The 18,259-nt window shown below is 30.6% G+C and overlaps 1 protein-coding gene across 3 annotated transcripts in view; it reads left to right on the top strand.

Moving 5' to 3' along the window:
* LOC118184403 (polypeptide N-acetylgalactosaminyltransferase 1-like) overlaps positions 1-18,259 on the top strand; it is a 92,724-nt gene that overhangs the window by 23,275 nt on the left and 51,190 nt on the right. For all 3 annotated transcript variants that reach the window (XM_035354069.2, XM_035354068.2, XM_085811576.1), the window contains exons 4-7: positions 976-1,185; positions 8,532-8,649; positions 8,986-9,171; positions 9,298-9,432. In XM_035354069.2, the coding sequence (XP_035209960.2) occupies positions 976-1,185; positions 8,532-8,649; positions 8,986-9,171; positions 9,298-9,432 (649 nt within the window). The remainder of the gene's footprint in view (positions 1-975; positions 1,186-8,531; positions 8,650-8,985; positions 9,172-9,297; positions 9,433-18,259) is intronic.

Raw genomic sequence — 18,259 nt, 5'->3', positions numbered from 1 at the left:
GGTAGAATAAAGCAACCCTCTGTTTCACAAATGTGCGACTGGGTAAAAAGATCTTGGGAGGACATAAAGGCTGAAGTAATTGTTAAGTCCTTTAAGAAGTGCAGAATCAGTAATGCTCTTGACAGAACAGAAGACGACGCATTTTTCAAAGAAGGTGATGCTAGCGATGATGGAAACAGTGGTGATGACAATATTCTCGTTTTCGATGATGATTATAGTGAAAAGGATTTTTATGGTTTTGAAAGTGATTAAAGTCTAATTTCATGATAGGCAACGTTTTCCTTGAATCTGTGTTTTTTGTTGTTTCTGCTTTAATTTGTATTATGTTTGATTGCTTGCCGTTCATTCATTTATTCATTATGGAAATTTACATATCATGTTCAAAACAGCTTGCTGTTTGTTAGTTTTCCTTAATAAAAATATGTTTTATAATTGCATTCAATGATTGTTTATTTGTCTTTACGAAACATCAGAACTTAAAAGAAACTACATTTTAACTTATTGTGGTACCGCGCTGTCGCGCGGACTGTTGAGCTTTTTTTTCCTTTTGTGTGGCCTTCTAAATAAGGGTGCATCTTATATCCCGTCAAATACGGTATATATTTTTTATCTCTTTTGATCAAGTATATATGCAGAAATCTGCATTTTTATATTTCACATTTTTATGTTGCTCATATGAATATTGATTTTCTTGCTTTTCCTTGTTAATTATCATGTTTAACATTGCTATATACTATTTATATAAAATATAACAGGAATTTTTGAATAAAGTCTTATATTAAGAGGAGAATGAGATGTTATTTATTGCAGTGAGATGTAATTATTATAAGCATAATTTAAATGTGAAGTTAATTATTCAGTTATTGATAACTTTATCATATTACCAAAATAAATTTTATATCCACTAATTGCAAATCGTAGGATAAGGCACCATAATTATATTGTAATTTCATATAATTTTTATGGTGTATTTAGGTTAGAACCTCTTCTTCAACGAATCAAAGAAAAAAGAGATGCTGTACTTTGTCCTATTATTGATGTGATTGATGATAAGACGTTAGAATATTTTGCTACTAATTTAGAATATTTTCAAATTGGTGGATTCACTTGGAATGGACATTTTACGTGGATTGAGATTCCTGAATGGGAAGAAAAACGTAGAAAATCAGAAATTGCACCAACTAGGTTAGTAATTGTTGTTTTAAACCTTTGATTCTTTTCTTATATTAGAATAAATATAATGTATTTTTTTCCCTTGTTGTTGCATGCATGCTTGCATATTTGTGTGAATTTGTGTTTATTTTATCAATAGTATTTTTGTTTCTCACGAGCATGAATTAATTTGGTTCTAGACTTATGTTCTAATTAGCATTTTTACTTTATCTGGTTTAAAAATAATTTTCTCTAATTTATATTATGAACTTATGCTTGTATTATGTTCACAAGAAAAAAAGTATCATATATAAAATTAAGTTTGGGAAAATCTTCTCTCTTAAAACGTTTTATTACAAGAACAAATTTAGATAGACATCAGTCTTCAAAATCATAATTTTTTATACAATACAATCAAAATCATCAGTACAATCAAATACAATCAAAATCATCATTTTTGTTAGTTTAATTAAAATTTGTGAATTTATAATGCTTTGAAATCTTCTTTGTGTTTCTGAGTGATTTTTTATAATGTATTTATTTTCATAATATTGAAATTACTGAATTGATAATTCATAATATTAAGTAAAGTAGTTTGTTAGAATACAGTTTTTGGACTTAGTTTTTTGCACAAACATTATTCATTTAAAAAATTTCCTTCTCTATTTTTTGACATCAGTTCCCATTTAATAATAAAATGTTTTAAAATCTTCATTTAGATGGAGTCTTCTGTAAAGTAAAAGGTATTTATGAATGATTTCATCATGATTTGGAATACCCAGAAACTGACAGATTGGATCTTCATAGGTTGAAATGTGTTTATAAATTAATCATTAAGCTGCATTAATTATTGTAAATTAAATTGTGTTGTAAAAGCTTACACCCCAGTCGGCTAGTTCCACCCACCTTGGTAATCTTCCCGTTGTTAATACAGTCAAAAGTCTTTAATACGGACTCGTCGGGACTTCGGGGATTCCGGATTATAGATCATCAATTTAAATCTGGTAAGATGGCATGCAGAAATTATAAAATTAAAAATATGAAACCATAATTTATGAAATAAAGAGCAATTATGGGGGGTGTTTCTGTAACCGACACTTGGCGAAATTTCGGATTTGTTTACTTTATTAAACATTTCTTTTAATGTGCGCATGTGTAAAGCATACATTATGCATAGTCGAAATTAGAAAATTGCAACCAGAAAACTATTTGATGTGTATTTGTGATATTTATAATGATGAAGAATTTGATTTAAATCATATCGAAGATGGAGTACATTGAGATGAAATACTACATTTAGTAAGGAATTATAAGCCGAATAAAATAAAAACATCTGCCCTGAAGATAAGGATAGTGCTGACAGATCAACTTCCAGTTCATTGCGCGCCACGACGTCCCCTCCCCCCATTTCGCAGAGCAGCGTGAAATTGATAAACAGATTTCGGAATGGTTAGAGAAACAAAGGATATGCCTTTATCCATTTTTTGCAGCAATTCCACTTTTTGTTTGATGGACATCGAAACATGCTTTCGCTTTGTAGATCCTTTGGCAGCTCCAGAATCGGAAATTCTTTTTTACATAATCGAAAGTTCAAGTTACTTTTATAAAGTTGCTGTAGCAGTCTGCAAAAAATAATAAGCCGGATCCAATTCGAAGATTAAGGAACAACGCAATCTGCAACATTAACTGTAATAGACAATTAGATAATTTTAGCTTAGCTTATACCGTCCGTTATACATTAAACGCGCTTGCTTACACGTATTATGCGCGTGCGAATGAAACGCATAATGCATTTATGCATGCGCAGAAAGTCTGTAGCTTTGAGGTCCGGATTAAAGACTTTTTACTGTATCTCTAATGTTAATCTTTCAGTGGATCAGATGAAAATATTAAAATATAAATTAAACCTTTCAAAGAATTTTAAGCTTTCAATACCTTAAACCTTCATGCCTGACCTAAAACTGCATAATCCTAAAACTATAATTTCCAAAGTTGTTAAAGGATGGATGGATAGTTGTTATGGACAAGCATGCATACGTTGATGGAGTCACAAAACTGATAAATGAAGGCCCATACTGCTGAATTTTTAAACAGTGTTCATACGGTCCTTAAAAGTCCTTAGGTTTTTTGGAATCAATTTTTAGTTCTTAATTTCGACCACATTCATCAGGAGGTCCTTCATTTTAATCATCTGAAATTACTGTCTGTTTTTACGGCTGCCATTTTGAATGTGAATTAGCATTTTTGACAAATAATTTTTGGCAGTTCATTGATAAATATAGTTATCTTCTAAATGAGTGACTAGGTTTGTGAATTATAATTTCTTCCTATTTCTAACATAAACGGTGGGATACTCAAGTTTCTTAGTAAGAAGTGAAACATAAGCATTTCGAAATTATTTCACTTTTCCTAATGAAGAGCTCTTAAATAACTTTTCGTTTTGGGAAATGTGAATTCTTTATTAAAATTTATTAAACGGTTCCAAATTTGGTTCATGTTTATTCTGATCAGCAGGCCTCTTTCTAGGCGAGCAGCATCGGTGGCAGCAGCCAGTCTTCTGTAACGAATCATGCTGATTATGATTTTACCTCTCATTTTAACCTATGCCTTTTGACATAAAATCTACCTGCTATTTACTTAACACTTGAACCGTGGAGCGAGTCAATTTGACCGAAATTGAAGTTTAATTTGTCACAACAAGAAAAGTATTGATCGAAAAATAAATTCCTTTCATGACTTTCAATAATTTAAGGTAAACAATAAATTACCGAATTTGAAACTGTGTAACATAAATAAAATTGGGATTATTAACACTTATATCTAGAACCGCGAAGCGGGTCAATTTGACCTGTAAGAATTGTTTATACCTAAATGAGGAAAAACAGATGCATTTTCTGGGAAGTAAATGTAAAGTATATCTGCTTCTTCCTCTTCCTAGAATGGACAGCACTAGGAAAGTGAATAGTGTGTTTTTCAGTCAAGGTTCGAAACGCAAACTGTGTCCGAATGCAGTGGAAAATTACAACGAATATTTCAAAAGACTTTTTGAAGTTGCTTTTATTCTATATTTAGTATAAGGATAGAAGAGATGTCACATTGTTGAGGATTGTTCAACACTCTTCAGGAAGCTTTGGAATATTTACAATTATCTGAAAATGATTCAGAAGAGGATGATAATGATGACAGTGTTTCAATTTGAGTAGCAAGGATCAGTACCTACCTGCTAATGAAGAAAATTCGAATTCAGATGATGAAGAAAATGAAAGTAATGATGACTGTGGCAGTGCTCTAACAATTGTTGGACCTTCTCATTGGAATAATGATGATAATTTATCAGATAAGAAAAAGAAAAAATTCTAAGAAAAGATGCATACACTCAAGGAAATTCAAAAAGAAACCAGCAGTAACATTCACAGTTGGAAATAATGAAGTTGGCAAAAATGGGACAGTTTGGTTTGGTTTATTTAATTATGGCAAAGCACACTAGTGGGACAGTTTGGAATGCTGAATGCTTAGGAACAAATTATAAAGGAAGAAAAGTAAAATATTTTGAAGAAAGTTCGGGGCCCAACACCACATGGTAAACGCAATATTATAGACAACAGTCCATCAAGTGCTTGGAGGCTTTTCATAAATGAAGGGATATTAAAGCATGTAAAGAAATACACTGAAGATGAAGATCATCGACAGATTAATGAAAATGAATGGAATGTAACAGTAGAAGAAATGGATGCTTTTATAGGAATTTTATATGCACGTGGTATATATTGTGTAAAAGGACTTTGGAATTTGATTAAATTTAGAATCAAGTTCAGGTTAGCTGAAGATGTTGACTCAAAATATCTAATAAATGGATTCCCGTATCTTGGAAAAGATAACCAACGTCCATCCAATGTTTCTCTTTCTGAACATATAGTACTGGGACTATTAAGTGAAAACAAAGGTAGAAATGTCACTGCAGATAACTTGGCTGGAGCTTGCAGGGGCATTGAAATCCAAAAACACCAGCCTTGTAGGAACTGTAAAATGCTGAAGAAGAGAAATACCAGTCTCTGTAAAAATGTCGAAATGCGCTTTGCATGTGACTACAGTACTAATACATAAAAACATCTGTTAAACTGAATCAAGAGAAAAATGATTAAAACGTTTTGTTGCTAAACATTCCAACTGTAGAAATTATAGACATTCCCAAAAAATTACCTGATACATTTGCTTACTTCAACACAACTAAATTCAGTGTGGATACGATTGACCAAATGGCCACAAAGTATATTGTCAAGACTGCTTCACGTAGGTGGCCAGTGAAGTATTTTTATAATATTTTGTACCTTGTTGCTGTCAATACCTGGGTTTTATGCAAAGCCGTATGTGGAAAATCTATCAGTAGACTGCAATTCATTCAAGACTTTGTTGAAGAACTGAGAGAAAAGTTTGTTGTCTTCTGACAAAAAAAGGTGGCATGTGAGTATATAGCAAACCACTAGAAACGACGGAAAATCACAAGTTAGGCGTAAACCAGTCCGATGCCATTGTTCAAAATGTGAAAATAAAACCCAAGAGATTTGTTCAAAAGGAAAAGCATCCATTTATGATAAATGTGCAAAACTTATTACAAAGTTTTTGGCATAATGCGTACAATAAATTGGATTTTTAAAAATCAGTAAAACTAATAAGTAACTGGTAAATTTTAAATTTTTTCTCTAAAGTTTTGTCTAAACTTATTTAAATGGTATTATCTGTTTTTCCATCAAAATTAGAAAAACTATGTTTTATTTTGTTTATAAGACATCTTATTACACTTAATAAAATTTTAAATAATATGATTTTCTAAAAATTTAGGTAATTTCTATCGATTTATATAAAATATGTAACGTAAATTCTGAAAAATATTGATTCTTACATAAAATAAAATGTTTTAGTTAATTGAAGTAATCACTTGTGCATATTTTTAGGTGTTTTCCATCTAGGGTCAAATTGACCCACACCGCAGTTCTAGGTATATCGAAAGTACCGTGGTTCTAGTGTTAACCTCTAAACTGAGCAAGTGCATGACAAAATCAGACATAAAAGAAAAGATCAACATAAAGCTAACTGTTAGTAAAACGTAAATAAAATATCACTAATCTTTTTTCAAATATGTCCAACTATTATAATGCTACCTGATAAATTTTATAAAGTTGATTTTATTCTGAAATTTATTTTATAATTATGCTTTTTAAATTATATTCAATAATAATGCATTCTACTTGTGAATTTATTTTATTCTTAGGATGGTATCACAAAAATGAAGTTCAGGCATAGCTAATATCTTTAATTGAATTTTTTCAGTTCCCATTTGTTGATGGGTCCTTAATTTTTTTTCAATAATGGTCCTTAAAAGTACTTAATTTTCACGTGCAGAAATGTGTACGAACCCTGTTAAAGAACTTTCAACTTCCGACCTGAAAGTTAAAAAAGCTGTTAAATCTTCTCATATACTCCAAAATCAATTTAAAAAATGACTCATTCCACCTATTGCTAATTGAGCTATGTTTTATGCTCTCCCCAAAATCCACAAAATTGGAATTCCTTTCGACCCATAGTTTGTAACTTAGAAACAGCATCATATCCTTTGGCCAAATATTTAGTTTCTAGATTTTCTCCTTTAATTTCTAACAATTTTTACACTGTAAAAAATTCTTTTGAAGTCGTCAATAAACTTAAAGATATTTCTCCACTATTATGATTTCTTTTGATGTTAAATCACTGTTTACTAGTGTTCCAGTCGAAAAGTAGTTAACTATCGTGAAATAGGCTTCAGGAATTCTATTTCTTACATACTGAATTGAAGAGTCATTTTTTCTTACTAAAGTATGAGTCAAAACCACTTTGTTTTCCAAAATGAATATTAAAGTCCATAATCTAATATAAAGTCCATAATCTGTACCTCAAAGCCATAAACTTTTTTGTGTGTGTGTGTGTGCTTTACACAAGCACGTTTAATTTATATTGGACAGTATAAGCTAGGCTAAAATTATCTTTACTGATTCTAAGGCATTTCAATTAATGTTGCAGATTGCGCTGTTCCTTAATCTTCTAATTGGATCCGGCTTATTATTTTTTGCAGACTGTTAGAGCAATTTTATAAAAATTAAGTTTGAACTTTTGAATATATCAAAAAGAGTTTCCAATTCTGGAGCTGTCAAAGGATCTACAAAGTGAAAGCATGTTTCAATGTCCATCAAACAAAAGTGGCATTGCTGCAAAAAATGGATAAAGCCATATCCATCTCAAAATTATGCGAGGAGTATGACATAAGCAAAAAGAAAAAGGAACTTTTTGAATTTTTTGTGGATTCCAACACCGCACATGCAATGAATAACAGAAAAAGGGTTCAATATGTTAAAAAGTTACGATCATGACAAAGTGATGATTGAGTGGGTCAGACATTGTTGCAGCGAGAGCGTGCCATTGACGGCACAAAAAACGAAGCAACTTAAACAAGTTACATTGAAAGAAATGTTTAGTAAAGTAAACAAACATAAAGCTCTTTTTTTTTTTTTTTTTTTTTTTTTTTTTTTTTTTGTAAATTTTGATACTTTTTAGATCATAATTGCTCTTTATTTCATAAATTACGGTTTCATATTTTTAATTGTATAATTTCTGCATGCCATCTTACCAGATTTAAATTGATCATCTATAATCCGGAATCGCCGAAGTCCCGACGAGTTATGGATTTTGTACTGTATTGCCAAATTGAAGGATTAGCTAATGGGTAATCTTCTCAGTCCTGTACTTGCTGACATTTATATGTGCTCTCTAAGGTCAACTTATTTGAGAAACTATCTTTTTTTTTCTCCAATTTTCTATATAGATGATGCTTTCACACTTTTTTATGGTAATAAAGAAAATCTATCCCAGATTTTGTCTTATAAATTAGACTGGCCTAGCCATCCAGTTCACATTTAAAACTTAATCTGACAATACCCTTCCCTTCCTTGATATTCTTATAATCCATAATGAATCTAATTTCAGCACTACTGTTTACCATAAATCCTTTTGTGTTTACCTCCCTGTGTTATGTCACTGGCTGAGCAAAAAATGGCTTCTTTATACTATTATGTATTTTGTGCTTTCGAAATTTGTTCCTTAAAACCTTTGCTTCCTGATAAACTCAATTATTTGAGATCAGTTGCTGTTGATTGAAGATTTTCTCCCAAGCTTTAAAAAAATTTCATCTTGCCATCAAAGAAGACATTAATTCGGTCTTGAATTTAGACTGCTTAGTATTTAAAAAGTAATGCTGCAGTTTTGTATATTTATTTATCAAATAGACATCTTTTTGTTTCTTAATTTAATTTTTGTTTATTATCTTACTTCATCTTTTGTTTGTTATGTAGAACTCCAACTATGGCTGGAGGTTTATTTGCTATTGACAGAAACTATTTTTGGGAAATTGGTAGTTACGATTCAGGAATGGATATTTGGGGAGGAGAAAATTTAGAAATGTCTTTTAGAGTAAGTTTATTTTATTTATTTATTTATTTGATAATGTAACCTTATTCATCTATTCATTTAGTAATGTTCTTAATATTATGATTGATTGTGTTTAATTATTTAGGTGACATGTAATCAAAGCATATTGTTGTCATTACAATCTGTCCTTTTTTGTGTGTGTCTTTTCTCTCTATTTTTATTTATTTTTAATTTTCTCCTTTTTAGAATGCATGTACTATTTTTTTAGCTTTAATTCTTCTCGCAAATAAAATTTGTTAAAAAAACACTATGGATTATATGAAACTACTTTCTTTCTGTGAGATATGTATATATGATTATTCTGACTTTCTTGTGTAGGTTTGGATGTGTGGTGGGATATTAGAGATAGTGCCTTGTTCTCATGTTGGTCATATATTTCGCAGCTTTCATCCTTATACATTTCCAGGAAATAAAGACACACATGGAATTAATACTGTCCGCACTGTAGAAGTGTGGATGGATGATTATAAAAAGTACTTTTACTATCATCGACCAGATTTGAAAGTGAGTCTTTTACCTGATATATATCTTTTCATGTATATTTTCAAAGTGCTTCCCCCTCCTTTTTTTTTTTCCCCTATACTAGGCATGTGTGCATAACTTCTGTTTTCAATATTTTTATAATTACAGAACATAGACTTTGGCGATATATCAGAAAGAATGCTTCTGAAGCAGAGATTAAAATGCAAATCTTTCAGATGGTATTTAGAAGAAGTTTATCCACAAAAGTTTATCTTTCATAAAGATGTACATGCATATGGAATGGTGAGTATCTCTATGTTACTAATTAACTGTTAGCCATAGTTACAGAATCCAATTAATAATAATAATATACACAAATTTCCATGAGGAGACATAAAATGAAACTGTCTCCTTAAATTAAAAAAAAAAAAAAAGAGAGAGAGAGAGAGAGATTGTTTTCAAATATTGTTGATTAGGTTATTTTGAGTGTCTATTTTCAGATGTTTTATGGTAGCTTGAATTCTTTCGCCTATTATTTACCAAATCAGGTTCCCCATAATTATTTTTAGAAGTTAAAAATTCAAATGCATTCATTATTACTTTACTTTTCTTACATGATAGAACTTCTTTATTCTGAATCTCATTATAAAGGTGAAAAGTTTGAGATGCTGTTTTCTATACACATTATGCATACTGTTATATACATGTTTATATTTTATTAGCACTAATACACAAGTGTTTTTAATATACCTAAATGAAAATAATTCATTTATAGTTTCTCGTGTTTTCTTTTCTTCAATCGTAAAATATTTTAAAGGATAGTAACAACTACAAATCCATCCTAATATTTTCTTGAGGCGTAAGGAAAGTGTTCAATGTTCCGATTGGATTATTTGTTTCTTCTGTGGCAGTTTTAGGTGAATATATTTGCTGCTGTATTTTATCATCATTAGAAATGCCACTCATATTTTAGATAACCCCTGTATCTGTGTCAAGATTCAGCATATAGGAATATAGCCTAGGAATTCTTTACAACTGAAATGCATTTGAATAAATAATCTGTATTAAATCAATTCTTGATACTAATCTGCTTCATTTGTTTTCATTTCCTATACCTTTTTCAGTGATCTTTTTCTATTTTCCCTCTTCTTTCTTGTTTCTTTGCTTAAATTCTGGTCTTAAAAAACTAATTGTAGTTGTTCTTTTTGTAATACAGCAGATGCCAACTGAAGAAAAGTTGTCAAATAAGTTTAAAATGCATTCTTAAAATTTCCAAGTGATTGAGAAATGTTGCAAAGTAAAGGATGAAGTCATCAAACATCTTGGTTTCGATTTTAATAAGTCATTTAAAGTTAGGCACTCCCTCTCAGTTTGGCTTAAATTTTCAACAATTCTATCAATTTTGTGGGAATAAAACATGTGTCCCTCTTCTTCAGGGGCAAAAAAAAAAAAATGTCTGTAGAAATTTTTTTTTGTGGGGGGGGGGGCAATGAAAAAACATCTATACCGAAACTAAGGTTATTTTTACCTAATTTTAAATTTTACATTGGCAAGTTCTCTTCTAATGAGGAATGCCCCTTTGAATATTTAAGATTAGGCATATAGCATTTGTCAAATTATTTCCAGGAACATTATGAATCATTTATAAATGAACTTTTGTATTAAAGACATTATGAACAGTTTATAAACAAACTTTCACACTCATCTAATTAAAATACAGAGTGAAAGTGTTTACTTGTATATTTCTAATTATATTTATATTTTAATTAGTTGAACTCCCTTTCTATTTTGAAGGATACTCTTTCTCATTGTTTAATGTTATCAAAATAGCTGTGGACAAATGTGATCGCATTAAGTAGCACCATTTATATTCTTTAAAGATTGTCTTTCATCTTTGTAAATCCCAAGTATTGCTTTCGTAAAGTATTGCTTGCAAGTTTTTTTGCCAATTCTTATCTGCATCTTGTTTTCAAACTTTAATTTAGAATTTTTATGCATGTATGTGTGTTGAGGTTGGAATAAGTCTTTTAGTTATCAAAGAACATAATTTTTATTTTCTAACCCATATTTGTTGATTCTGTATAATTAGTCTTCACTTAAGATTTTAGTTGTTATCCATGCGCTTTGTTGGTTTTATATTTTGTAGGAAATAATTTCTCTTCAAATATTTGGAGGTGCAGATTGACTGATCATCATTTGAAACGTTTTTGCTTTCGTTCTGATTAGCTGCTGATAATAAATTTGGATATTATTTATTGTGTTGGAAAAAGTCATTTGTACCTCTCCATTGTTCAAGTTGTCTGCAATTACGAGATGTTTGGTCAGAAGTTATAAAAGAGTCATTTTTTGCAGATAAATTATAATTTTTAAAACATGAAACAAGCCAAATCCATTTCTGTATGTAAAAAGGGTTGCAACGCTACCTGGAAAACTTAAAAACTGGGAAAAGTAAAGGAATTTGAAAATTAATCCAAAAAATTAGGGAAATTAAATATTTTAGTCAAAATCTCGAAAAATTGGGGAATTTCATGCGGCGTTTCCCTAAAAAAAAAAAAAGCACTTTTTGTTCTGTTGGAAGCGATCACTTTCTTGGTGAATCGTGTATTACGTGAGTGACATTCTGGCTGCTGGTATAGTGCCATTCAGCTTGTCTTCTAGAAAGGCAAAGCATGTTTCCAGCATCTTTGATTCCAGTAACCTCAAGAATCCAGAGAATCACATGTGCAGTGCATGTTGAATGAAAGTAAAATCCCCCCCCCATTATCTTATAAAACAATCCTTCTTTCTTAAATGCCTTGTTTGTCATTTTGCAGCAAAATAAAAAAAAAAAAAAAATTAATCAGTAATCTAGGCTAACCATTTAATATATCTATATTTGTCAAAATGCCATCAATTTTTGTAATTCACTTTTTAATCCTTAAGTAATAACTTTAATATTAGTCATATCATTTAATGTGTCCCCTCCTTCTAAATTTATTTATTATTAGTTAATAGTACTTTAAAATTTCAGGCAGTTTTTTCTGGTATACTTCTGAAACTAATTCTACCAGTATGATGCACATACCTTTTACTTATGTATGCTGCTAAACAAATATAAAATGCTGAATTTATTTTAAAATATCATTAAATAGATTTCTCTCTTCCTTTAGCTGCAAAATGTCTGCAGAAAAGAAATTTTGTAGTCCTGATTGGGCAAATTCTAATTTTAATACTCAGTGGAAAAAGCAACTTCTGCTATAGTTATAAAAGTAATGCTTTGAGGATATATATATATATAAAGTCATGTGTAATTGGGGTTTTCAAGTGGTACCATAATTAATTTACCCTCCGCACAGACAATGCGCACTATGCAGATAGCCTGTAATTTTCTTGAAACACACCTGGAAAAGTCAGGGAATTTAATTCTTGTGTTTGAGTGACAACCCTGTGTAAGTTACAGTTTATATAGACTGAGATTCTTTTTGGCAGTTGACATGGGTAATGCCAGTAATGCCTTTTGCACTTTGCTTGTTGAATGGAAATTGTGTATTAATAAACTAAAAGGAGAGTTAAATAGGTGAGAAATAAAAAATATTTTTTAAAAAGGTTTTTAAAAAATAAGCTTTTATTTAAAACTCTTAAAATAATTAATGAACGAAAAGGAGAGTCATAAATTTATAAATGTACTGCTTATACTTTTAACAATGCAATTATATGAATAAATTTCAGTATTTAGGTACCCGTGCTTTTATTATTCTCAGGATAAAATTGCAGATGAAGTCTATAAAGAGAATTATTTAAAACTCTTTTACTTCTTATAATTCTGTTATGTAAAATGGTTACCAAAAAATCAGAAATTACTGTAAAAATCCCATATGAACGTAATTAAAAGATTTTTTTTTTCCACTTCTTCCAATGGTTGCAAACAATAAAATCATGAGAATTTTAGTCTCTTCATGAAGCAAAGATGCATGCAAAAAATGATTTCAACATTAATTTTTAAAACATATAAATAAAATTTTGATAACATTGCTAAGTCACTTTATATTGTCATCCACAATGAATGTGAGAGCAAGATATAAGTTCCGTAGCTTCCAACAAAAAGTTTAAAAACTGGCGGCAAGTTTTTGACTATTTCATACTCACCATGAGAAAGTTACATAAAAGCTTATTAAAAATGTGGCTAGTTTTAAACAAATTCTAGATAGTCTTATAATTAATTGTTTGTCATTCTTGTTTTAAAAGAAGGCAAAAGGTTTGTTTTATAACATTCGGAAATATCAAATCTTTATAACAAATATACTTTTAGATGTTAGAATTTTAAAGTCCCATAATAGAATGTAATATTTCATACCATAATAAAATTAAGAAAATCAACTTTTAAACTAAAATGTTGTATACATACTTATGAACTGACACTAAATTTCATTGCAAATAATTTTAAATACTAATACTATTTATACCAACTTTTTAAAAATGTAAATTGAATTTTGAAAACCCATTGTACCGTATCATACCTGCCAACTTTTACGAATTTTTCGTAATTTTTACGAAAATGTGTTTGTCTTTACGATTTTACGATCGTAATCCATTTTTTACGATTTTTTTTCCTTTTTCAAGTGTTTTTAGTGATTTTTGTCGAAATTTTAGAATTTTTCGCCAATTTAGCGATTTTTGCCAATTGCATCGTGTTTTACCGCCAACTACCGACTACTTCGAATCCAGTAACCTGCGGTTTCTCCCAACTCACCGCTTAACCAGCCAATCCAAAGCGCTGAACTTGTTTCTCCCACTCTTTTCTTTGTGGGTGCCAGATTATTTTTTTCGCGTTTGCTTCAGCAGCAAGGGAATTACTCAGCTCGGACTCAGCGAGGGTGGATTGTCGCATTCTGTTTGTTTTTTGTTTGCACGTGCTACGAATTTTCTTAATACGTCGTTGTTACGAAATGAGTTCAAAAAAACCGTATTCTCAATATTTTCGGCCTGCCTACAAAGCCGAATTTCCAACAATTAAAGAATCCTTCAAAGGAAATAACTATGAATTTCCAAAGAATTTTTGGCTAAAGCCAAAAAATGCACTCTAAATTCATTGCAATAATTTTTTTGTGTAACATTAAGCTCTTGTTTTATGTTTCCTAATAAATTTCTTAGTTACTACTTAATTGAGATTTACTAATGTAAGTACAATTTTCTTTTTAGCCAAAAAATGCACTCTAAATTCATTGCAATAATTTTTTTGTGTAACATTAAGCCCTTGTTTTATGTTTCCTAATAAATTTTTTAGTTACTACTTAATTGAGATTTACTAATGTAAGTACAATTTTCTTTTTTCTATTTTTATAAATTGTTATTTTGTTAATATCAAAGTATGATATTAATTCTTCGTGTTCTTCTGAATTTGGGAGAAATCTTCTGAATTTGGGAGAGAAATCTTCTGAATTTTTATCTTTAGAGGTTGGCAGGTATGCCATATTGTGTTTTCATCCACAGTGAATATGTTTAAAATTTGAGCTTGATGATTTATCAGGAAAGAGTTTAAAATAGAAATAGCAAAGTGTTGACCATAGCAACAAATATCATAAGTGAGTTAGAAAAAAGAAAAGTTGATAAAAATGTTGCTGGTTTTAAAAAATTCTAAAAAGTCATCTATTTAATATTTTTACCATTATTGTCTTAAAAAAAGGTTGAAAAGTTTGTTGCATAACATTTAAAAATATCAAATCTTTATAATGGGTACATTTTTTGTAATATTAGAATTTTAAAGTTCCATAAAAGAATATAATATCCATAATTAAATTAAGAAAATGAACTTTTAATTGGAATACTGAAAAACATGTATATAAACTTATGATATGGAAAAAAATAAAAAATGACAGGGTAGATTTCATTGCAAATGTTTTTAAACATTAATCAATCCTTAAACTCTTTGAGTTCTCGAGATAGTAAGTGCAAAAATATATGTACTGAAATGATAAAAATTGTGTGGCATAATGGCGTGATACTTTGAAAGGAAAATATCCACAAAAATGAAGCAATGAGATGGCCAGAAAATCTGTTGCCCCTTGAGATTGCAACAATTTTTTAAATAACTGTGGAAATAAATATTTTTAAATGTAAATAAATAAATTTAATAAATAAAGTAATAATAAAATAAATAGTTTTTGTATTATTTATTTTAACAATAATAAAAAAACTTTTTTTTTTTTTTTTTTTTTTGGTGTGTATGTGTGTGCGCTGCTTTAAAAATAGGGTGAAGTGCTTATTTTGTAATCTGTGAAAATTTCAAAATTTTATATCTGAGACATTTTTAAATCTTGAAATTTTAAAATCATGCATGTTATCTGGTCAGAATAATGTGAGCAGTTTTTGAAAATTTGGAAAGACATTTCAGAAAATAAGTTCTACAACTTTCATTCAAGTTTTACTTAAAACAGCTTGCAGTCTTCTCGGAATGGATAAATACAGTTCCTGTATGTTTGCCAAGGGAATATTATACCTGCAAAACGGTGGCAAGTTCAGATAACGATGTTGGCGGTGGATAAGGAAAACGCACTTTCCGTTCCAATGTAGACCACAAAGGTTCGATAATATTCAGGTCTGGTGACTGTGGTGGCCAGGGGAGATGGGACAACTCATCCTCGTGCTCAGAAAACCAGTCCTGGACAATGTGAGCTGTGTGAACAAGGGCTTTGTCATCTTGGAAGACACCATCACCATCGGGGAACAAAGTTTGTACCATGGGATGAACTTGATCGGCCAAAATGTTCCCATAAGTCTTGGCAGTCATGTGCCCTGACACAGTTATCATGGGGCTAGCAGAAAACCACGATATGGCTGCCCCAACCATGTTTCACTCTTGGCAACAAGCAGTCTGTATTATAGGCTTGAGATGGCATTCTCCAGACGTAAACTCGGCCAGAAGTGGGAAACAATGTGAAAGAAGACTCGTCAGACCATATTACTCGCTTCCACTCCTCTGTAGTCCAGGCTTTATGACTTAAAGACCACCTTTTCCTGTTACGGGCATTAGCATCACTGATGAGTGGCTTCTCAATTGCAGCACGGCCAGCAATTCCCTGTTTATGAAGCTCCCTTCTAATTGTTTTGGTACTCACAGGGTTCGGTAACACAACATTCATTTCAGCAGTAACTTTTGCAACTGTGGTCTTCTTATTTTTCGTCACAATTGCCCTTAATGATCGTCTGTCACGATCACTCAGCACACACTTTCGTCTGCGCTGTGATTTAGCAGATGATGTTTTTCCGCTTTTCAAATATGCGGAATAAATCTTCGATACAGTACCTCTTGAAACACTAAACACCTCGGCTACCTTGCATACGGAAGCACCTACCATATGTGCTCCAACAATTTGCCCACGTTTGAAGTCTGTTAACTCTGACATAATGCTATGACAACCTCACATAACAGTACTCCGACAACAACTGAACTGTTTAGCACATTTACGAAATTTTATAGGTGGCGTCAGTAGTCAAAAATGCCAGCGCCACCTACATATTTCATTAAAATCAATCTTTCTTTTCAAACATGCATTTCACAAGGTGTTTCCATATTTTTGTCCATCCATTGTATGTCTTGCTGAAAATTGCTGCTGCTGTCAGCCATATGTAATAGACTACGCAGATGAACTCGTTTTTTATTCTTCGTAGGTCGATCAATTATTACATAATGAATGTTGTCTGTAGTGAATTAAGGGGCATGCTGACAATAATCCTCAAAATTACCCTTGTATGAAGGTGTCTGGTACTGATGAATGTTTAAAGGTCAGATCTTTCCACGAAATTTGTAAATGCTCCTTTATACCTTATTTGAAGCTCCTGTGAGTACATGTCTTTAGCTTGTTTGATTCAAAACCTCTTGCCTTAGCTGAATCAATACTGTGATTTTAAAATAGCACTGGATTTGGGAAGCTTGAAAAGGGAGAAAGTACTGTGTTGATGTGTCTACGCAGATTGCTTATCAAAAGTTACAAGAAAAAAGATTAGATTTCAAGCAAAATGGCAAGAAAATGCCATCTAAATGAAAAAAAACTTCACAGAAGACCTTGCATATATACACATCTAAATTAAAAATGAATAAAAAATATAGTTTTTAACAGTGAAAATGCTGTTCTATTCCTAATGAAATAATTACATACATTTCTGAACTGGCCAATATTATAAGTTGATTACGATTAGACATTCACATATGATAATATTCTGGTCCTGTATTTAGACAACACAGTTACTCATCTAGAAATTATTTATGGCATTTAAATTAAGCCAAATAAGTATATAGGTCATTTTTATATAAAATATTCCTTTCTGCTCCAGAAATTAAGTTAGGTTATTTGGATGCAGCAAAGTACATCAGGGCTATCTACTTTAAAGTATGCTTATGTGGTGAACTTCTTAAAGGACACTGGCTGGTATTCACATTACTAATGGCAAAAACCATGAAAAGTACCCACACAGCCAACTCATTCTTTTGAGTTTGAATCCATGATCGACCTACCAGCATATTCAGTAGTTTTAACCACTTTGCTGTATAAGAGATAAAACTAGATAGTTTGATATGAAAGTGTTGATGCTTCTTCATTTCATAAGTCAGTTTTTATTGCACATTTTTAACACAGTTTGCGTATAGGAAATCTGAAGACACAAATAGCCTGCATTGTCTTAAGTATTAATCATATTGAAAATTAGTAAATGGATTTAAAGTTTTGTTGGGAGAATTTACCATGTAGAACAGCATTGAGAGAAGTTTTGTGATATCATATACTGTCATCATGATTTACAAATGGCAGTAGCTTATTATTAGCATAGAAAAAAATTGTTTTTAAAATATTGCTATATAATTAACTATTAGATTGCATTCTGATCTGCTAATAATATATATATATATATTAAATTTTTTAACTGGGGAGCCAATAAAAAATGTATGCATATCTGCTGTGGTATTTAGGATTATGCCCTTGTGTTCAATTTACTAAAGCATTTTTAAGCATGCATAATTTTTTCTTTTACATGTTTTATTAATAACTGTTATTAAAAACAATTTAAAATATTAAATGAATTTTTATAATGTTTAATAAAATGATTCAGATTGTTAAGTACTCAGATTTATTGTTAAGTAAAGCAGGATTTCAAACCT

The sequence above is a fragment of the Stegodyphus dumicola genome, chromosome 2 (genome assembly GCF_044657685.1).
Source record: "Stegodyphus dumicola isolate Sdum_Otavi_A_Nest chromosome 2, ASM4465768v1".
Taxonomy (NCBI): Eukaryota; Metazoa; Arthropoda; class Arachnida; order Araneae; family Eresidae; genus Stegodyphus; species Stegodyphus dumicola.
This window is presented reverse-complemented; position numbering and strand designations above follow the sequence as displayed.